The sequence below is a fragment of the Pleurodeles waltl genome, chromosome 3_1, assembly GCF_031143425.1.
Source record: "Pleurodeles waltl isolate 20211129_DDA chromosome 3_1, aPleWal1.hap1.20221129, whole genome shotgun sequence".
Taxonomy (NCBI): Eukaryota; Metazoa; Chordata; class Amphibia; order Caudata; family Salamandridae; genus Pleurodeles; species Pleurodeles waltl.
The window spans coordinates 1,999,468,363-1,999,486,462 of NC_090440.1; the positions used below are offsets into that span (position 1 = coordinate 1,999,468,363).

Genomic DNA, 18,100 nt, shown 5'->3' on the forward strand with positions numbered 1-18,100 from the left:
ACATAGGGGGGGGGTCTCACAATTGATCCATTGATTGATCTTAAAGTTCCTCCCATTGTGTGATTTAAACATATTAATGTTTTGCACATATTGACACGCCTTGCATTTGTGTCTTCGCCCAAAAACTTTTTGCTGGCGTGACCACCAATTTATTGTCCCTTTATTTGTACATTTTGTCATAAAGCTACTTGTCAGATACTGTCCCAATGATCTTGTTTTTGATGTTATTGTAGGGTGTTTAGGCAGAATCTCCTTAATATTGGTATCCAGTGTGAGAATCTTCCAATATCGCCGTAGCACTTGTCTAAACGAATCACTTGAGGCATCAAACTCCATGATGTAACAACAAACTTGGCCATTTTCTTCCATATTGTTTTTAGACTGGTTTGGAATCAATAATTCATCCTTTTTGTGTGACCAGGCTCTCTCCAATGCATTCTCTACTGCACTTTGTGGATACCCTTTTTCTATAAATCTTTGGCATATCTCTTTTGCTTCACGGATAAATACATCATTCTCTGAGCAATTCCTATCTAGGAGCTACTTTTTTTTTTTTCCTTTGTGTTTGAGCACACCAAACAAATCAGGGGTGTGGATTTCCTACAGCCCAACGCACAGGACATTGTTTGAGATTAAGGACCACAAGATTTCATGTTTCCTTTGTCTTTGAGACAAGTAGACCCAATCCCCCTGCAGGACAAACCGTTGGGCTGCCTGTTTACAGTACCACATTAAGGAGCAGGAAGGGAATTGTCTGCAGTTGAGGAAATGTGTGTCCATGTTTAAACTATTTGAATTTTTATTTATGGTTCATTAATGATAAACATTTATTAGTACAATGAGTGCTATAAATAAATGTAAGCTAGGACTGCACGATTGACACAGGCTCTGGTTTTTAAAAAAGTGTGTATATGTTTGAAACATTTAACAGTAAGAGGCAATTTTTTATCTCCCAGAATGCTCTGATTAAATGCAAATATTTGCAGAAGTTTGGAAGCAAGATTGAGTCTTAACTTTCAAAATAAAATGTTAACAAAAAGTGCAACTAGGAGAATAATCTTTTGCTAAACTATTGTGAAATTTTAGGTACCATTTCTTTAAAGCATTTGTATTAATACATGCTAGTATTTACAAAAAATATTCATAATGGAAAATCAGTGTATCTAGTTTCAACAAGATAATGTGAAACATGGAATCAACAAGCATTGGCAAAGCCAATGGGTCTGACATTGGTCGTCAGTTTTTTGGTTTTGTCAATGCTTGTCTTGGTTTGACATGGTTTTTGTACACTTTATTGTTGTGGGAGCTGCCAAGCTCTCACCACTGTAGTAAACATTGGCAGAAAGCAAAATGGTTTTGGTCTTAAAAAAAAAAAAAAAAAAACTCTTTAACAAATTAGTTCCTAGCACTGAACACAATTACTTTCTGTGCCAATATGGTCCTTGTGAATGAGCGAATTGCTTTCACAGTGAAACCAGCCAACAGATCGATAGAGATGGACAGAATTGTATTAAAAACAAAAGGTCTTGGTTAACCCCAGACCTAATTAGATTCCAAATTCCTAGTCACAAAAATGCACCCACTGTATGTCTCTGCATTAGTGCTGATTAATGTATTTCATGAACTCAGTCATTTACAGAAGTAGACCAGAAAATCGTACTACTAGAAAGTTTTTGTGGACTGTATTTCAGCACAAGCAAATATGTAAGTGTATATTTACCCCCCCCCCCCCAACCCCCCTAACCCACTACCCAAACTTGGAAGAAGCTTTACTTCTGACCTTGTTAATCGTACATTTTCAAAACATGCAAGTTAGTCGGTTTGCACAGACTCCAAAGGGCATTCCAACCTTTAAAATACTGCTTACTGCTACCTCCAGATCCTGTAGATCTGCCGGAAGGTGGCAAAATAAGGAAATTGCTAGTATTAAACCCCCCCCCCCCCCCCGGCATAATCAGATGCTATTGCCAGAGCTCTTATATAATGAGGTTGCTGCCATAATTTGTTGCAGCGCTACATGGCACCAAAAGGACAAGTAGATTTTATTATATGACAAGCTTTATGAAGCAACCTGTCCCATGAGCAAGTAGATATATTATTAAATTCCAAATCTCTGCAAGTGCTCCTGTTTTCACTTGCTTCGTCCTCGGTCTCCTGTTTGCCCCCCCCCCCCCCCCCCCCCCCCCCCTCCTCCTCTACCTGCCCTATCACAACTCTAAACAGATCGCCCTCACATCTGAACTTGCAGGAAATGTTCAAAGCAACACGCACGACCCTGGTCTTTGTTATTGGCCCATAACCATCATCATCATCACAAACCATTTTCCTAAGGGTGACCGTGTAAAGAATATCTGTGTTGCTTTAGGCGAGAGTGTAAAGAAGTTATGTAGAATCTGTTCCCCACAGATAAACTGCGATGGAGTTGGGAGGGGTAGTAACAGATCCTAGCAGTGAACGGATTTCTAAATTGTCTGCAGTGGTGGAGTCACTGCGCAGGCTGTGCTGACTTCAACCTTCACCTGTCAGCCTGTACCGTTAGTATGCAGTGTATGCGCAAATTATTAGGATGACTGTTTCCTTTGCAGTATGCAGTTAACTGAGTTCCATTGTTTTGGCGCAGTTTTGGCATGTTTGTTACTTGGCTATGTCCATACTCTGCTATTACTATTGCTGCCAGTGTAGTGAAGTGATGCAACGTAATAATCCGTTAATTTGGATGTCTGTCATATACTTATATATTGGTTTTTTTTTTTTTAACAGAATGAAGACTCTGTGCTGCAGAAAGCTACCGTATTTATCGGCGTATAACACGCACCAGCGTATAACACGCACCTCATTTTTAAGAGGATATTTCAGAGAAAAAAAAACGTAACATATCGGCGTATAACGCGCACACCATTTGCCCCCTATTTTCAGGGAGAAAAAGTGCGTGTTATACGCCGATAAATACGGTATGTTCAGTGTGGTGTGTGCGTAAAAAGGAGAGCAGGGGGTGTTGGCTTGCAGGATTCTTGTCCAGTGAATAAGTTGGCAGAGGTTTTTTTTTTTTTTTGTTTTTTTTTTTAAACAACGAATCCAGCTTGTAAACCACATTAACAGGATGTAGCGCTGAGGCTCAATAATTAACTTAGGAACGTATGCATAGATGTTCTGAGCCTGCACACTAAGAAAAAGATATTAACCATCACAAGATGTTTGATAAATACTGCATGGTTTGTATCAGTTGGTACACTAAGCTTGTGTGACTCCCTTTAGTACACTGGAGTCAGTTGTGAGGTGGACAAAAAGAGTGACTACCATACCACATAATTCCACACCACGCAACATAATTATATTCCACATGACACAATGCCACGTAATTGAACTCCACATAATTGCACACATTATATTCCACATAGCCACTTTGTGCCACTAAGTAACACTCCACAAACTCGACACCATGCCACATAATTGGACTCAACATCATTTCACTCTACGCCACACAATTCCATGTACAAAGTTCACCTCCATACAGTTCCATTCCACCCTACATAATTGTACTCTCAACCACCTAATTCCACAACACAATACTACTCTACGTAATTAATCTCCCATGACACACATTTCCACTACACACTTGCGCTACTCTCCATACGACATTCCACTACCCCTCATGCTACATATTTCCAGTACACAACTCCACTCAGTGCCACACAATTCCACAATCAGTTCTGCTACCGCTCTCATAATTTCACACCACATAAATAAAAATATTGGCTCAGTCCCTTGTTGCTCAGGCTTCTCTAAATCTGATAAATCCCAGGAGGGGCCTTTTTGTAGGCTGTGGTGACTGGTGACTGCTATTTGGTACACTTCCAGAATGTCTCAGCTATTATTGGCCCAAACCATATGTAGCCATTCCCCTTCCTGATAGCACTTAGGGAACTTTCTAATGAGAGTGGGAACAGATTGTCCAAATCCATTAAAGAATGTCATGCATTCAAAATTATTCCCTTTAAAACTGGAATAGTTAAGGTCAAAATAACTTTGCCATTGAGCGTAACTGTATCCTGGTGCTTTTCCTATTTTGATCTCATCTTCTCAAAAATCACTTCCGAGCCCAAGTGGATATCTATCAATCACTCTGGGTTTTAATATCTTTACATAGCTGTCCATATCAACCCACAACAGGTTTTGAAAGATAGCACTGAATATAATAAAATAGAAGTGCACATGCAGCTTTTTTTGTTAACACCATTTGGAGTGTTTTTAAACTAGAGCCACAATAACAAAAAAAAAATATATATATATATATATCTTTTATAATAGATAAATCAGCCCATTTACTTATTATACCGTCAGTCAGACCTGATGAAAGATCGAAAGTATTGCAAGGGTGTTTGCATTGAGCACTGGAATTCTCTAAATAGTAGTGTTTTTTTTTTCTTTTTTTTTTTCTTTCCCTAATCCATATTAAACTTCATGATTTATTCCTTTTGTGAGTGATTGATTTGTATACACCATGGAAGATCATCTACCTCCAGGTTCTTCAACTTAAATTGAAAAATGTAACTATCAAAATTAGATTGAAAAGTAGCACAGCTGTAAAATAAAAGATGGCATCTTGGAAACTCAGAAGTACCAAGCCACCCTCACTCTTGGTCATTTGTAATACCTTCAGCATAACCTGTGGGTGTTAGTTTAAAGTCAAAGGGTGTTATAGCTTGTTCTGTGTGTGGTTTTTTTATTTTTTTATTATTTTTTTATTTATAAAAAAAACAAACCTCTAACTTGAAGGAGATTGATAAAGAGGCACTAAATCAAGATAATTTTGACATTTTAATTAGAAATCTGTCATCATATGTGTAAAATTAAACAATTTCTCCCACTACTCTGAATAAAACCCTTGCTGTACCTTTTCAGGCCTGCTCTATAATTTTTCTTTAAAAGCTAATGGGTAGTAGGCTCCCGGGGAGATATTAAACAAACCCCACCCAACGTTCAAAGGTTTTAATCAGTTGAAAAGCCCTATTAATATTAGGAAGAGTTGGGTTAGAAATAAAGCCATATCATCCTTGTACAACTTTGTTGAAAACGGTCCATAAGGATAGTAGGATACTTGTGTTCTGGCGAATACGCCGTGCTAGAGGTTCAATCAAAAGTGGTGAAAGAGGGCAACCTTGTCGGATGCCCTGAATCAAAATAATCTGGCGGGCAGAGTTATTAATCACTAGCTGTGCCGTGGCCCCTTAGCTTAATTTCCTAATTGAACTTGGAAGCTGGTGTAGTAACTAAAACGCACCTAAAATTTGAAATAGACACCTCCCTGTTATGAGATTGAACAACAGAGCAATTCTAGCTGGAATGGCATCAACTGTCACCAATTCGATAAACTATTTCATAATGTTTGTTGGAATATATTTGTCCACTGAAGCCATTCTGATACCCAGCTATGAGTGGAGGGGAACCTTGTTAATCCATTAGGTTACGATTTTAGTGTAGATCTTGTAGTCTGAATCAAAAATCATTATTAGTCTAAGAATTCAGATCGTTGCCTTTTTCTCTGGTTTTAAAAGTTGACTCAGACGCCTCTCTGAAATAAATCCAGAGTTTGTGTCCCACCTAATATGATTAAAGAGGGTGGCCATGTGCCAGTTTAAGAGGGGGTGAACGTTTTGTAAAATTCAGAGCCAGGTCCATTCTCCCGGCTAGTTGAAAAGCCCTATTAATATTAGGAAGAGTTGGGTTAGAAATAAAATCATATCATCCTTGTGTGCTAGATTTGAAAATAGTGAGGCACATATTTACCCAAAACACTCACCGTATTTGTGGTGGACATAATACCATTAGGATGACCCCCACAGCAGCTATCCGGTTTATTTACACTCATCCAGATTTTAAGTATTCTGTTGCAGGCCGTGGTTAGCCTGTTTATTGTCTCTAACTCACAAACAGCAGTGTGTAGCTGATTAAGTGTTGGGCATAAGTGTAGCCAGATGCTTACCTAGAAACTGGATTATCTGTTATGGCAATTCACACTTGGACAGATCTTCCAGGACATTAAGTAGACAAGTTGAGTAGTAGTTCACATTCCTGCTCGCTTATCTGGACGTCTAGAGTGGGGTTTCTAGTTCTGTTTAAAAAGTGTACTATTGTGATGTGCTATCAGTGTAAGTGATAGGTTTGTGTGCAGTGTTGGCTGTCTCCGATATGTTTTGTTTTGATCCTGTGTTGAGCGCAGAGTACTTTTGGAAGGACAGTGTGCAAAATGCAGCTTAGGCTCACTTTGTAGTTGAATGACATTATATGCGTATTGTAATCTGTATCTTTCAGTAACCTGGTTTTGACAAAGTGGGCAAAAATCACAGTCCAGTGAAGTAAATGAGGAGGGCGTGGTAAGTAGCAAATATTTTTATTTTAGTTGTAGATCATCGAAGCCACGGTCTCCAGACACGACCGGGCGCGGCTGCTCTCTCCAACCGTCCTCGCCCGAATCATCCCCGCGTGCCCCCATCTGCCGCTTAGCGACAGCACAGAAAGCCTGGTCGCGAGGCAGCAACGCTGCTCGTGGATACCAGGTACAACATTAAGTTTTTTTTTTTTTTTAAACACCATCACACCCGCCCCAAAAGAAAAAAAAACTGAATATATACAAATACTACATAAACAATACAAATGCCAACAACCACGTATTAAGCCTACAGATAACCATTATCATTGACAGCATTTTCATAGTAATTACACATTGCCTTATTGACACAGCTACCAAGGCAATGAAACCTACATATAATCGTTAAAATAGACCGCGTTTTCGTAGTAATTACACATTACCTTATTGACAGTTTCCACGGCAATTTTCGCACTCTATTGCTTCTACGCACGACCGGTCCGTCACCACCACTTACATTCAAGTCCGACTGTTTCACCAATACACCCCCACCTTCATTCGGGTACGATTGCTTTACTAAATCACACCTGCTCACGCCCTGAGGATCCCATTTCCCTTTCAGTTTGACAACCTTGGATTTGTTCCACCACTTATTGCCCTGAACCCTTACAGCATTGCCCAAAACCAGTTCAACCCTAACAGGTTCAGAAAATTTAGCATTGCCTTAACAAAAGTAGGCAGCTTTACAGCTACCCAATCACCTTCTGCAATAGGCGACTCTTTAGCCCCTTTCTTACTGTCAAAGTATCTCTTTTGTGGTTTGTGTAGACTGGTTGTGTTCCACATTAGCCTTGATAAAATCAGTACGATCTCGGACCAACATTTGTCTAAAAAACTTGGACATCCACCTGGATTTAATTTGAGTATTAGGCTTTCTCCCTTTCAAAGCTTTAAACGGAGATACCCCGTGGTGGAATGAGGAGTTGATCTATAAAACTAAAGCATTGCCTGAACAGACGCCTGCACATCACACCCACTCTTCAACGTGTTCTTGTTTGGGGCTGATAAAGGGAACATCTCAAATGTTTAACTGCACCTTGCTTCAAGAATGCTTTGAACTCCTCAGACACGAATTGAACACTATTATCTGAGATGACTTCCTCCGGAAAACCCTCATTCATAAACGCTTCCCTTAAGGAGCCTTGGCATTGGGCTCCTGTACAAATTTGACGTAAGGCCATTTTGAAAAATAATCCACTACTACGTATGTATACCATAGCTTGCAATTGATTGAATGAAATGGTCCCACCATATCAACACCCAATTTGCACCAGGGACCTCCAGGACAACCAATAGGCATAATAACTCTTGCCAGAGTTGGAGCATACAGCACAATTCCTTACTAATTGTTCAATTTCACTGTCCATGCGAGACCACCAAAAGCTGTCTCTTACTCGTCTTTTGGTCAAAGTGGCCCCCAAAGGACCTTCATGCGCTTTCTTCAGTAATGAACTCCTCAACACTTCCGGAGGAATGAGTTTCATTCCTCAACAGAATGCCCTCCTCAATTGTTAGCTCATCAGAAACTTTCTAAAATGGCTGAACCGCCGTCGATAAATCTTTCTCATAAGGCCAACCCTCAACTATAAACCTCATAACTGTGCACAGGTCATTGTTCTCAATCAACTTCTCCTTCCACTCTGACTCAGAACACACATACACATGATCAACCTCAACTGCTGCAATCATACAACATTCATTGTCCACAATTTCATCGGACGTCGGGCTAATTTGACTGGGAAATATCGACAGATAATCAGCTCTTATATTCCTCCCCCCAGGAAAATGCATAACTTCAAAATCATACTGCATCAACCTTGCAACCAATCTAGCAATCCTGGGCGTACCTGTTTTGTCGTTGGTCCCCTTCAAGATTGAAACTAAGGGCTTATGGTCTGTTTTTCAACACAAAATGCCTCCCCCACATGTAAGTCTTACATTTTTCAATGGCCCAAACACAGGCCAACAGCTCTTTTTCGATGACAGAATAATGCACTTCTGGCGATCTTAATACTCTAGACGCAAAACCAATAGTATTTTCAACATTATCAATCATTTGAGTCAACACCGCCCCCAGTCCAATATTGCTAGCATCAACGGTTAGACAGCATTGGAATCGTTGATCATACGGTTTCAGCACTTTGGACTTTAAAATCCTCAAACGCTTTCTCACATTCTGAACACCACTCAAAACATGTGCTTTCTTTCAATAGATTGGACAGGACTCTCACCCGACTAGCATACTCCGGAGTAAACCGAGAGTAAAACTCACACATGCCTAAAAACGCTTTCACACCAGCCTCGTCTGTGGGCGGAGGAGCCGCTTTGATAGCTTCAACCAAACCGGGTTTTCGGGCTAACGCCCTCTTGGCTTATCACATGACCCAAGTACTCAACCCATGACTTCATGAAATGGCACTTTTCTCTCTTTAGAACAATACCATGGGCCATAATTTTCTGCAACACTTGTCTTAAAATCCTGTTATGCGCCTGCTGATCTGGTGCGTGGATAAGTACGTCATCCTGAAAAACCACCACGTTGGAAATCCCCTTTAACAGCGAACACATGATTCTTTGAAACACTGAGGCTGCAGATGCCAGCCCAAACGGCATGCGGCAGAATTGAAAAACACCAAAGGGCGACACAAATGCTGTTAAGTACCTGGACTCTGGGTCAAGTTCCACCTGATGATAAGCACTAGCCAAATATAACTTGGTAAAGATCTTCGCACCTTTGATGGTGGACAACATTTCATTGATATTACGTAGGGGATGTGAGTCCACCGAAATTTCTCTGAGTGCTCTCAAGTCCACGCAAATTCTCAATTCCCCATTCTTTTTCCCTAGCTACTACTAACGGAGAAAGCCACAAAGAGGATTCAGTTGGTTCTATAATACCTTTGTTTTGTAAACTTTCCAGTTCCTTTTCCAAATCTTCTCTCTCACTAAAGGGAACAGACTTAATTTTATGTTTGACTGGAGTGGCATTCATTTTCACTTTTATTTTATGTTTAAAACCTTTCAACTTCCCCAATTCACCTGAAAAAACTTTAGGGAATTCAGTGAGAAGGCCTTCAATCTCCTCCGTTTCTCTAAGCACTGCAACCTGTTCAGATGTACCTGGCCGCAACACCATTCCAAACAGGCCCTGATGGAACCAGCCTGAAATGTTCAGCCCTCTTACCACTACATAGATCTTCCCATGTATGCGTCTCCCCTTAAACTCAAGAATGTCCTCAAAAAAACCTTGAAGTTCAATCTTCCTCCCTTCATAGGACACTGGAGCCCTGTCTGGCGGTTCAAGAACACGCTCTCCCCAATTGTGCTTGAACAAGTCTAGGGTAATCATGGTAATCCTAGCCCCTGAGTCTTCTAGCAAACTGAATAACTTGTCTCCTACTCCTATGCATGCATAGGGATCCACACAATTATCCGGATCACTAGACTTAACCGCTCCATCGTCAACAACTAAAACCATATCCTGAACCTCTTGCATGAGGTGCTCCACCGCTTCTTCATTCGCTTCCATAACCATCATGACAGACGCTCGTTTTCCACCTTGACAAACTTTGGCAAAATGCCCCACCTTGCCACAGCTCCTGCATTGGACATTCAATGCCGGGCAACTCCTAAATCCTTTTTGATGCATCATGTTACCACATCTAAAACCAACATTTCTTTGTTTGAAAAAAACTTTGGAATTGGCAAGCTTATTGTTTTTCTGTCCACTTGATTTGACCACAGTCCTCTTGTCATCTTTGTTGATGACAGCGTTAACTCTGCTAGTCGTCGCCAATTCTATTTCCTTGGAGGACTTGATGGAAGATTCGATGCTCTTTGCAATTTTTATTGTCTCCACCAACGTTGGATTGTCCAGCTCTGATAACTTCTGTCTTATAGATTTATCTGTCCCTTGACAAATAAATTGGTCTCTGATAAGTTGATCACCCAGTGCACCAAACTGACATTCCGCAGCCAGAAGGCGCAATGCCGAAATATAAGTGTCTACATCTTCATCAGAGCGTTGTTCTCTTTTAAAAAACTTGTGCCTAGCCACCACCAAACTAGGAGGTGCATCAAACCTGTTGCTCATTTTCTTCACCGCAATCTCATACTCATCCATTTCACCATCATCCAATTGGAAGTCTGGAAGGTGCTTGAAAATAGCCCTCCCTTTGAAACCAATGGAATGGAGAAGAAATTTTTTCCGTTCTGGCCTGTACCATGATGCTCCAATCGCCCCTAAATAAGTTTCAAAAGCATCTTACCATTGCTTCCAACTTATTGGTGGTTCGCCAGGGCTCTCTAGAAATGGCGGTGGGGGCAGAACCGATTGCATGATGCAACACCACAAACCGAATAAGAACAAAAAAAATTTATAATTTTAGGACAAAAAAAAACAAATCTCTAATGCAGAAAAAGAAAAGGAGCGTTCTTTGTTGCTACAACTTTAGTTTGTACTCCCAAAACTATGTGTAGCCCAACGAGTCTTATATGCTACTCACAGGTTGCCCAGTTTAAAGAATAGCGCCTTAAATCTGTTCCTCGTTGTCTGACCACATACACTGTGCAATCTAAACTATTGTCCGTCAAGTGAAAAACAAACTAGAGAATTGAGCACCTGCAGACCAGAGCAAATCCATACCTCTGTTTATTTTGTAGATTATCGATATCTTTAGCTTGCATTCAGGTGATTTTTACATTCGGTGGAAGTAACACTGGATAACAAAATCACTCCCCCGAGGTGTTGTGAAAAACTTTGCCAAATGTGCCTGGAAATGTCTGTCGTGGTATGAAGAGGACGAGGTATACGTTGTTCCTGCTTGACCGAAGAGGACACACTCAGTTGTGTACCGCTGCCGCTCCTGCGTGGGCCCTCTGCGCCTGGAGACCACGACCCTCGTCGCCAAATGAAGTAAATGAGGGCGTGTTAAGTAGCAAATATTTTTATTTTAGTTGTAGATCATCGAAGCCACGGTCTCCAGACGTGACCGGGTGCGGCTGCTCTCCAACCGTCCTCCCCCGAATCGTCCCCGCGCGCCCCTGTCTGCCGCTTAGCGACAGCACGGAAGCCTGGTCGCGAGGCAGCAATGCTGCTCGCGGATACCAGGTACAACATCCAGGACGAGAATAGTTTTGCTTTTCACGTTATTTCTGTTCTAGTCACTTAAATGCTTAAGTGGTTTTAAGGGTGGTGGGACAAAGCAATAGGCTAGTAAGAAGTGGTACAGAGGAACCAGTGAAGAACGGATTGTGTGGAAAGGGTGCGTATAGTCTAGTTAAGCGGTTGGGCGATGGTGTGGTGATTGCAGTCAGAGCTTGCACTGTCATAATTGTTTTTTTTTACACATTGGATAATCCCACAAGTGTTCTGCTTCTTCCATACCATGGTTCTGCCCGAAACTCGATTGAAAGAAATTGAGCTGGTTCTTGAAACTGATCACTCCCTCCAGTAAATATTTAAGTTAACTGAGTAATATAGTAGTTTGGCAAATGTATCACCCGAGCTCTGTCATTTTCACCTGAGTATAGAGCTTCAGTGTGGCATGTAAGCCGTATCAGTCTAAAACTAGAAAGTTGAGTTACATTTGTATAAATTCCTGATGATAATTGAACCTAAATGAAAAGTAGGGGCTTGAAAAATGTGGATAGTTGAAATTGGTTGTGTCCAATTTATATGTAGATATTTGTTAGTGGGAGCCCTGTATATCGATCATTGGACAAAGTGATTAAGCAGTGTTCAATTTGTAGCCCTGCCTTATTTTCTAATAAGGTCATTATTAATATAGCAGTGTACTGAAACAGTTATACCTTACATGGTCTAGTATGCTTGCATGGAGTCAAGTTATGTTCAGAGAACCTAATGCCTATTTGGATTTTGTCCTATAAGTAAACACATGTCTTTGGTGGAAGGTGACATTTTGCTACAGTAAGTTAGTTCTATGCATAATGAAAAACCCGATTTGCATGTCACACTTTAAAATAGTATTTGCAGTGACCAGTGGATAAAACATGTTAGCTGGAGAAACCATTAGGCATCATCGTTACCAAATAACGTCCCCCTGTTGAACTTGTAAACCAGAACTCCTTGTTGCAGCCAGTTAACGGCTTTAATGTGTGGCAGCATGATTTTTTTATTTTTTTTTAAAAAAAATTCTCCTTTCTATTTGCTAGTCTGTTCTGGTTTTGACTTTTGAGTTTGTCGATTATTTTCAGTGTGCAAACTTTTTAAAAATGTTTCTGTAGTGGGCATATAAACAGCTTCGTTAATCTTGCTCTTACAATATGATAAGTGTTGAATTTCTAGTACTCCGTGATGGATTGGCATTGAACTTTGACCCCAGAGGCAGTGTTTTTGAGTATTTTAAGAAGATGCAAGCTAACAGATATGTAAGGCATTTATTCATTTGGGACTAGCACATTGTGAATGTGGCTCGCTGCAGAAGCTGCACAGTGGGAAGATGTTTTTGGCATCGGCAACTGCATGATTCATGACATCCCCATAAGTGAATGTTGATGTGACTTCTACCATGAAAAAATTTGGGACCCTTAGTACAGTAAACGGTACTTGCATTGTGCCTGCCGCATATCTTGTTGTAAAGGTGTTACGTGGTGTGAAATGTGGACATGTATCTGCGTGGAATGTTCGCTCCTGCAACTGGATATTTCGACCATGATTAGTGTTCTAAATGTATTAGACGTTTGTATGGTGCACGCAAATTCCATGAAGCTTGTTAGCAACTAAAGTTCGCTTTGTGAGACCACCGTTTCACTGAAAGGCTACTTATGTAACAGTTTTGTATTTCATTTGGAAGGTAAACTTGTTAGAATGTAATTTTGTAGGTATATTGTGCTGAAGCTATTTGTGACGGGTGGTTTCTGGTTTCAGAGGGCATTGAAGGAGAGGTGAGGGGCACTGGTTTTCTTGTACCAACATAATCCATGTAGTAATGTTAATTGTAATGAAGTGGCTGCATTGTGGTTTTTTTTTTTTTTATTTATTTTTTATTAATTCTGTGATTTAAGCAGAACAGTTCTATCAGATAGGTGGGAGGGCCCAAGGGTCTTGTCATTTTCTTAGATTGAATTTTGTTTTCTCATGCTTGGGAACATTTTTGAGAACAAATTATAGTATGGGCGGGTTAGATCGGTGTGTACCATAATCTTGCAGTCAGTGGCGAACGCTCAGATATGGTCTGTTCCTTACAACAAGCAACATTTGTTTCACCTCCTAAGGTGAACCTAGAAGGGTCTTTAGAGTTCAAGGATCCTCGCCAATCAGGCCACACGAACTAGAATCTGAAGCAGGCTGTGCATCACAAATCTGATCAGAATGTGAACCTGAAATTGGTGGTTGTCAGATCGCCTAGGGAACGTGGATATTTCAACGAGTATTATAGCTGCAGCTAACCAAACGCTTTTTTGATTAGCTTTTCATCGAGTTAATTTCAGATAGCATACGTTAGCCTATGTAGTCATCCGGAGTGTGAAGCCCTTGGGACTTTTTTGTGGATAAAAAAGCAATTCTCCTCCAGTACATAAAAAGGCTCTTCCAACACTTCTCTAGCATTGTACCACTGCTGCGAACTGGAAGGCTTCGCTTATGGTGCTTAGTGCAGTTCCCTTGCTTGGCTTCCTTTCACACTTTCACTGTGAAAAAAAGTATCCTTTGTTACCTCCGGTCAAGCGACGTGAATAGCACTTATTTGCCACATTTATCAAGTTCTTTTGGAATTGAGCTACCCTGGTCTGAGTGAACATCACTAAGGCACAAATTTGGAAACCACTGTGGGGGTAGTCTTCCCATGTTCATTTTCTGTTGTCAAGGGCGCTGAATTGGCGAACTGGAATCCTGTAACTGCATGAAATTCCTGAACAAAGTCCTGCTTTTCTTCAGTCTTTATTTTGAGTTTCAAACATTCATGCACGTTTCTGAGATCCGATATGAGTTTGATACTGAAAGGGGTAGAAAACCTGAAAATAATACCTTGCATCCTAGAAAGTACTCCCAAATTACACCCAGACCCAGCAGGTTAGTGTCAATCCAAAAATTCAATAAATAAGCAGGAAATAAGAAGCAGGAGAGTTGGAAGAGTAGTGGGAGAAAAGGGATGCACTATGTGTGACATAAAATAAGGCTACACTAAAAGAATATCTGCGAAAACATCTGTTTGGGCAAGGCCATAAAATGTGGTACAAGTCAGTTCGCCATACATTCAAACTACGTATCTGTTCTGCTTCGGAAAAAAAAAGATGTAAATTGTCATACGCGATCTCTCACTACAATTGTTGCACCTTTCTCCTGTATTAATCCTGCTTGTTCAGATGCCGAGCAAAAAAACCTTACTGAGGCATACAGGAGACCGACTACTCAGGCTGGACTACAGCCAAACTTGACAGTTTTACGCTTATGCGAAATGCTTCTCAGTCTTGAACGCTTGCCAAACTAGTGTGGAAAGCACTGCCAGTTTAATAGTGTCTGAGGAGTTTAAAAGCCTGCATAGAACTAGCTAGTATGCTGCAGTACAAACAATGCAAACTACTCTTACATCTCATTTGATAATCCTGGAATATAGGAGTGGGTGGCTAATCTTGCTTTAGTGGTTGTGCCAAACAGGTTTGTTGTATCTGATTGTTGTCCACATCTGGTACCCCAAATCAGAGCCTCTGGAACTGTGGGGCAGATGAGGACCAAATTATGCGGCAGGGTTGACTAAACTTTGCTGACGCAAAATATGCAGCTTATTTTGTGAATGTACTAAATTATTTAGTCATTTTTACACAGGTTAATGCTGTCAGGGCACAGGTTTCACTTCACTGGTACCAGTTAACCACCCAAATACAATAAGCAACAAGCACGTTGTCCGGTCAGCCTTACTTTACAAAGGGCTTTCTACTGCTCAGCAACGTGTCACCTTGTTGTTAATAACTTTTGATCTCCAAGAGCTAGAAATATGATTGTGGCAAAGGCAACATTTATAATTATGCATAAAACGTAGCAAAATCAAAATCTCACAATTCCGGCCTGCCCTAAATTAATTTTTGAACTGTTACAGAATGCAGCAGCAATGGTGTTTTTAAGTATGATAGTGTGTCGTCATACACAATTGCCCAGTTCAATTGTTCCTCTTACAAAAGCAATTTGATTTTCAGTGCATTATAGGGGAGCTAGCATATTACGCCCAGACTGAACCTGGTGGTTGAATGAAAGTTGTGAATAAAATGTTAGAATAAGCTCAGGGTGGAAGTTGAATTACATATTTTCCCAGGGTAACTTTCGCGCTTTGAAGCATAATTACTCTTGGATTCCCCCAACTGTAATTGTATTTGATTGTAAAGATTACCTCGTTTAGATTACTTTCAACCATAACTGCTTTTAATTCATTTTTATTCTTTCTGAGGATTCATAGAAACCTCTTTTGTGGTTTTAACGTTATTTAAAGTTTATTTAAACTGCTACGTTCGTAGACTCTCTAGTTTTTTTTTTTTTGTTTTTTTTTTTTTGCCAAACTGTTTTTCGTAATTCCCCAACCTTCCCCCACAGGTGATGCATTGCACGAAATACAAACAGCATTTAGCATTACATCACAGAGAACACCATGCTTCCCAACATTATGACAATAATTCGAATGTTGCACGATCCAAAATGTAATCCAGATTACAGCAAGCATTCACTTCAAGTGTCCGTTCAATAAAGCGATTAAAAAAAAAAAAATTCTAATCTGGATAAAATTTTGGATCGCGGCCCTTTTCAATCGCTACCCTTATTCATTTGGCAGCTCGGCAAAACATGCCTTTGGCTGGCAATGCAGGTGTACCTTATTTGGAGAAATTCCATATCCTAATTAATTCTTAGTAATTTTATGTATTATGTTGGCAGACTTTATCTGATCGGAGCTCATCGTGGGATTTGTTTTTTTTTTCTTTTTAATAATGCAGCACTTAATGACAAGCATGCTGTTTCTCAAAGTGCTGTAGGTAAATGGTAGTTGATAATTGGACTTAATCTGACTTTTTAAGATAAAACACTGAGTTGGCCCTTCCACCATTTGAAATCGTGACTTGCAGGTCACACGAGATTTCTACAGCCTTAAAATCTGGGCCATCTTTAGTTCTTGCACGAAGCATACCACCCACGTAGCTTATAAAGCAGGCAGTTTAATTTATTGAAGGATTCCTGGTAAATGAACATAGTGTAACATCTGATGTTTTCTCTCGTCTTCCAGTGAACACTTGTCCTGCTCGTTTGCCTTTTTCTTGCACGGAGACAGCAATGTTTGTACAAGTGTGGAGATCAACCAGCATCAGCCAGTCTATGTTCTTAGCGAGGAACACCTTGCACTTGCACAACAGTCCAACAGCCCTTTTCAAGGTAAGGTTGCTATTTTATTTTATGTAAATGTGCCCTTTCTAGGTCTATTGCGCGCTGCTTTTTCGACGTATTGGTATGTATCGGGGCTTTTAACTGTCATCACTACCACTCGTTCGTGGGCTTGCCCTTCAAAAATGCTTTAACATTGGCAAATGTCTTACCTGTGTCCCTCCTTGGGGAGGCTTTGTTACCGCCTTGGCTATCGCCCCTGTTAAATGGATAATTGCACGATTGCCCATACGTTTGACTGCAAGCAAACCCCTTTTTCCCCTTTGTGTCTCTCTTCACGCAGATGCTCATGGCGGCCGTGGCGCAGTCAATCGGCTCGCTTATGTTAAACTGTTTTACTTTTCATTTTCAGTTTGTGGCAAGAAAAGTCCGGTTAGTAGTTTACAACACTAATAGCTCTAACGCAAAGCAAATGCTTGTTGTTAATTCCTGCCTAATGTGATACATAGGAACGAGTCCTTATGGGGTTAAGTTTTAGAATATGGTCACAACGAGCTGGATTTATTATTATATATTTTTTTAAACACTGTCTTATTTTGTATGTTAAGTGGCCGGGGTGCTAGTATTGCATCTAGGAAGCTGTGTTTGCCGGGATTGAAGTGTGTTCACGTAATGTATCCCTTTAGGTGTACTATCATTTGTTAATGAGCTCATAACATTGATCCTGCATTGATCTCGAAATTAAAGATGTATGTTGCTTGAACTTTCGCTCCTGACAGGTGAATATAAAAGGTTACTAAACTGTTTGATTACAGGCCCTAAAATTAGAACCATTTAGATTAAGGCCTCCCCAAAGTGAAAATGTTTGTCTGTAAATGGTCCACAACTTCATTAACTACTATAGTGAACATCAAAAGTCAAAGGAGCAACGCGGGTACTTCCTGAGGGTGCCAGCATCCTGAGTTTTAGGTACTGGTGGGAAATCCAGTACACATATATATGGGCTTTGCTATTGTGATGACTGTAAAATTGAGGGAATTTCTCCTTTCTTTCCCCCACATTACAGCTAGAATAGCGGCTAGTTAACTCGGTGTGTCTTAATTTTATTCCAGTCACTGACTTCCTGTACAGGCATCGGCTCTGATTTTAATTTAAAATGTCCATCAACTGTCTTTGAAAGAGAAGAGTTCATGAGTCGGTTCACATGGTCGGTCCAGTACCATATGGACACCCTCATTTGCTCCCTTTCTACCCTATCCCGGAGAGGGAACTGCAAACACATTAAACTTGGGAAGAAGGTGATTATTGTATGCACCCGGTCACTATTGGAGGGTGAACTAGGGAACGTGGAA

At 40.5% G+C, this 18,100-nt stretch overlaps 1 protein-coding gene across 1 annotated transcript in view; it reads left to right on the top strand.

The window, feature by feature from the left end:
* MED13 (mediator complex subunit 13) overlaps positions 1 to 18,100 on the top strand; it is an 865,231-nt gene that overhangs the window by 114,678 nt on the left and 732,453 nt on the right. The window contains exon 4 of the mRNA XM_069226440.1: positions 16,654 to 16,799. Within this exon, the coding sequence (XP_069082541.1) occupies positions 16,654 to 16,799 (146 nt within the window). The remainder of the gene's footprint in view (positions 1 to 16,653; positions 16,800 to 18,100) is intronic.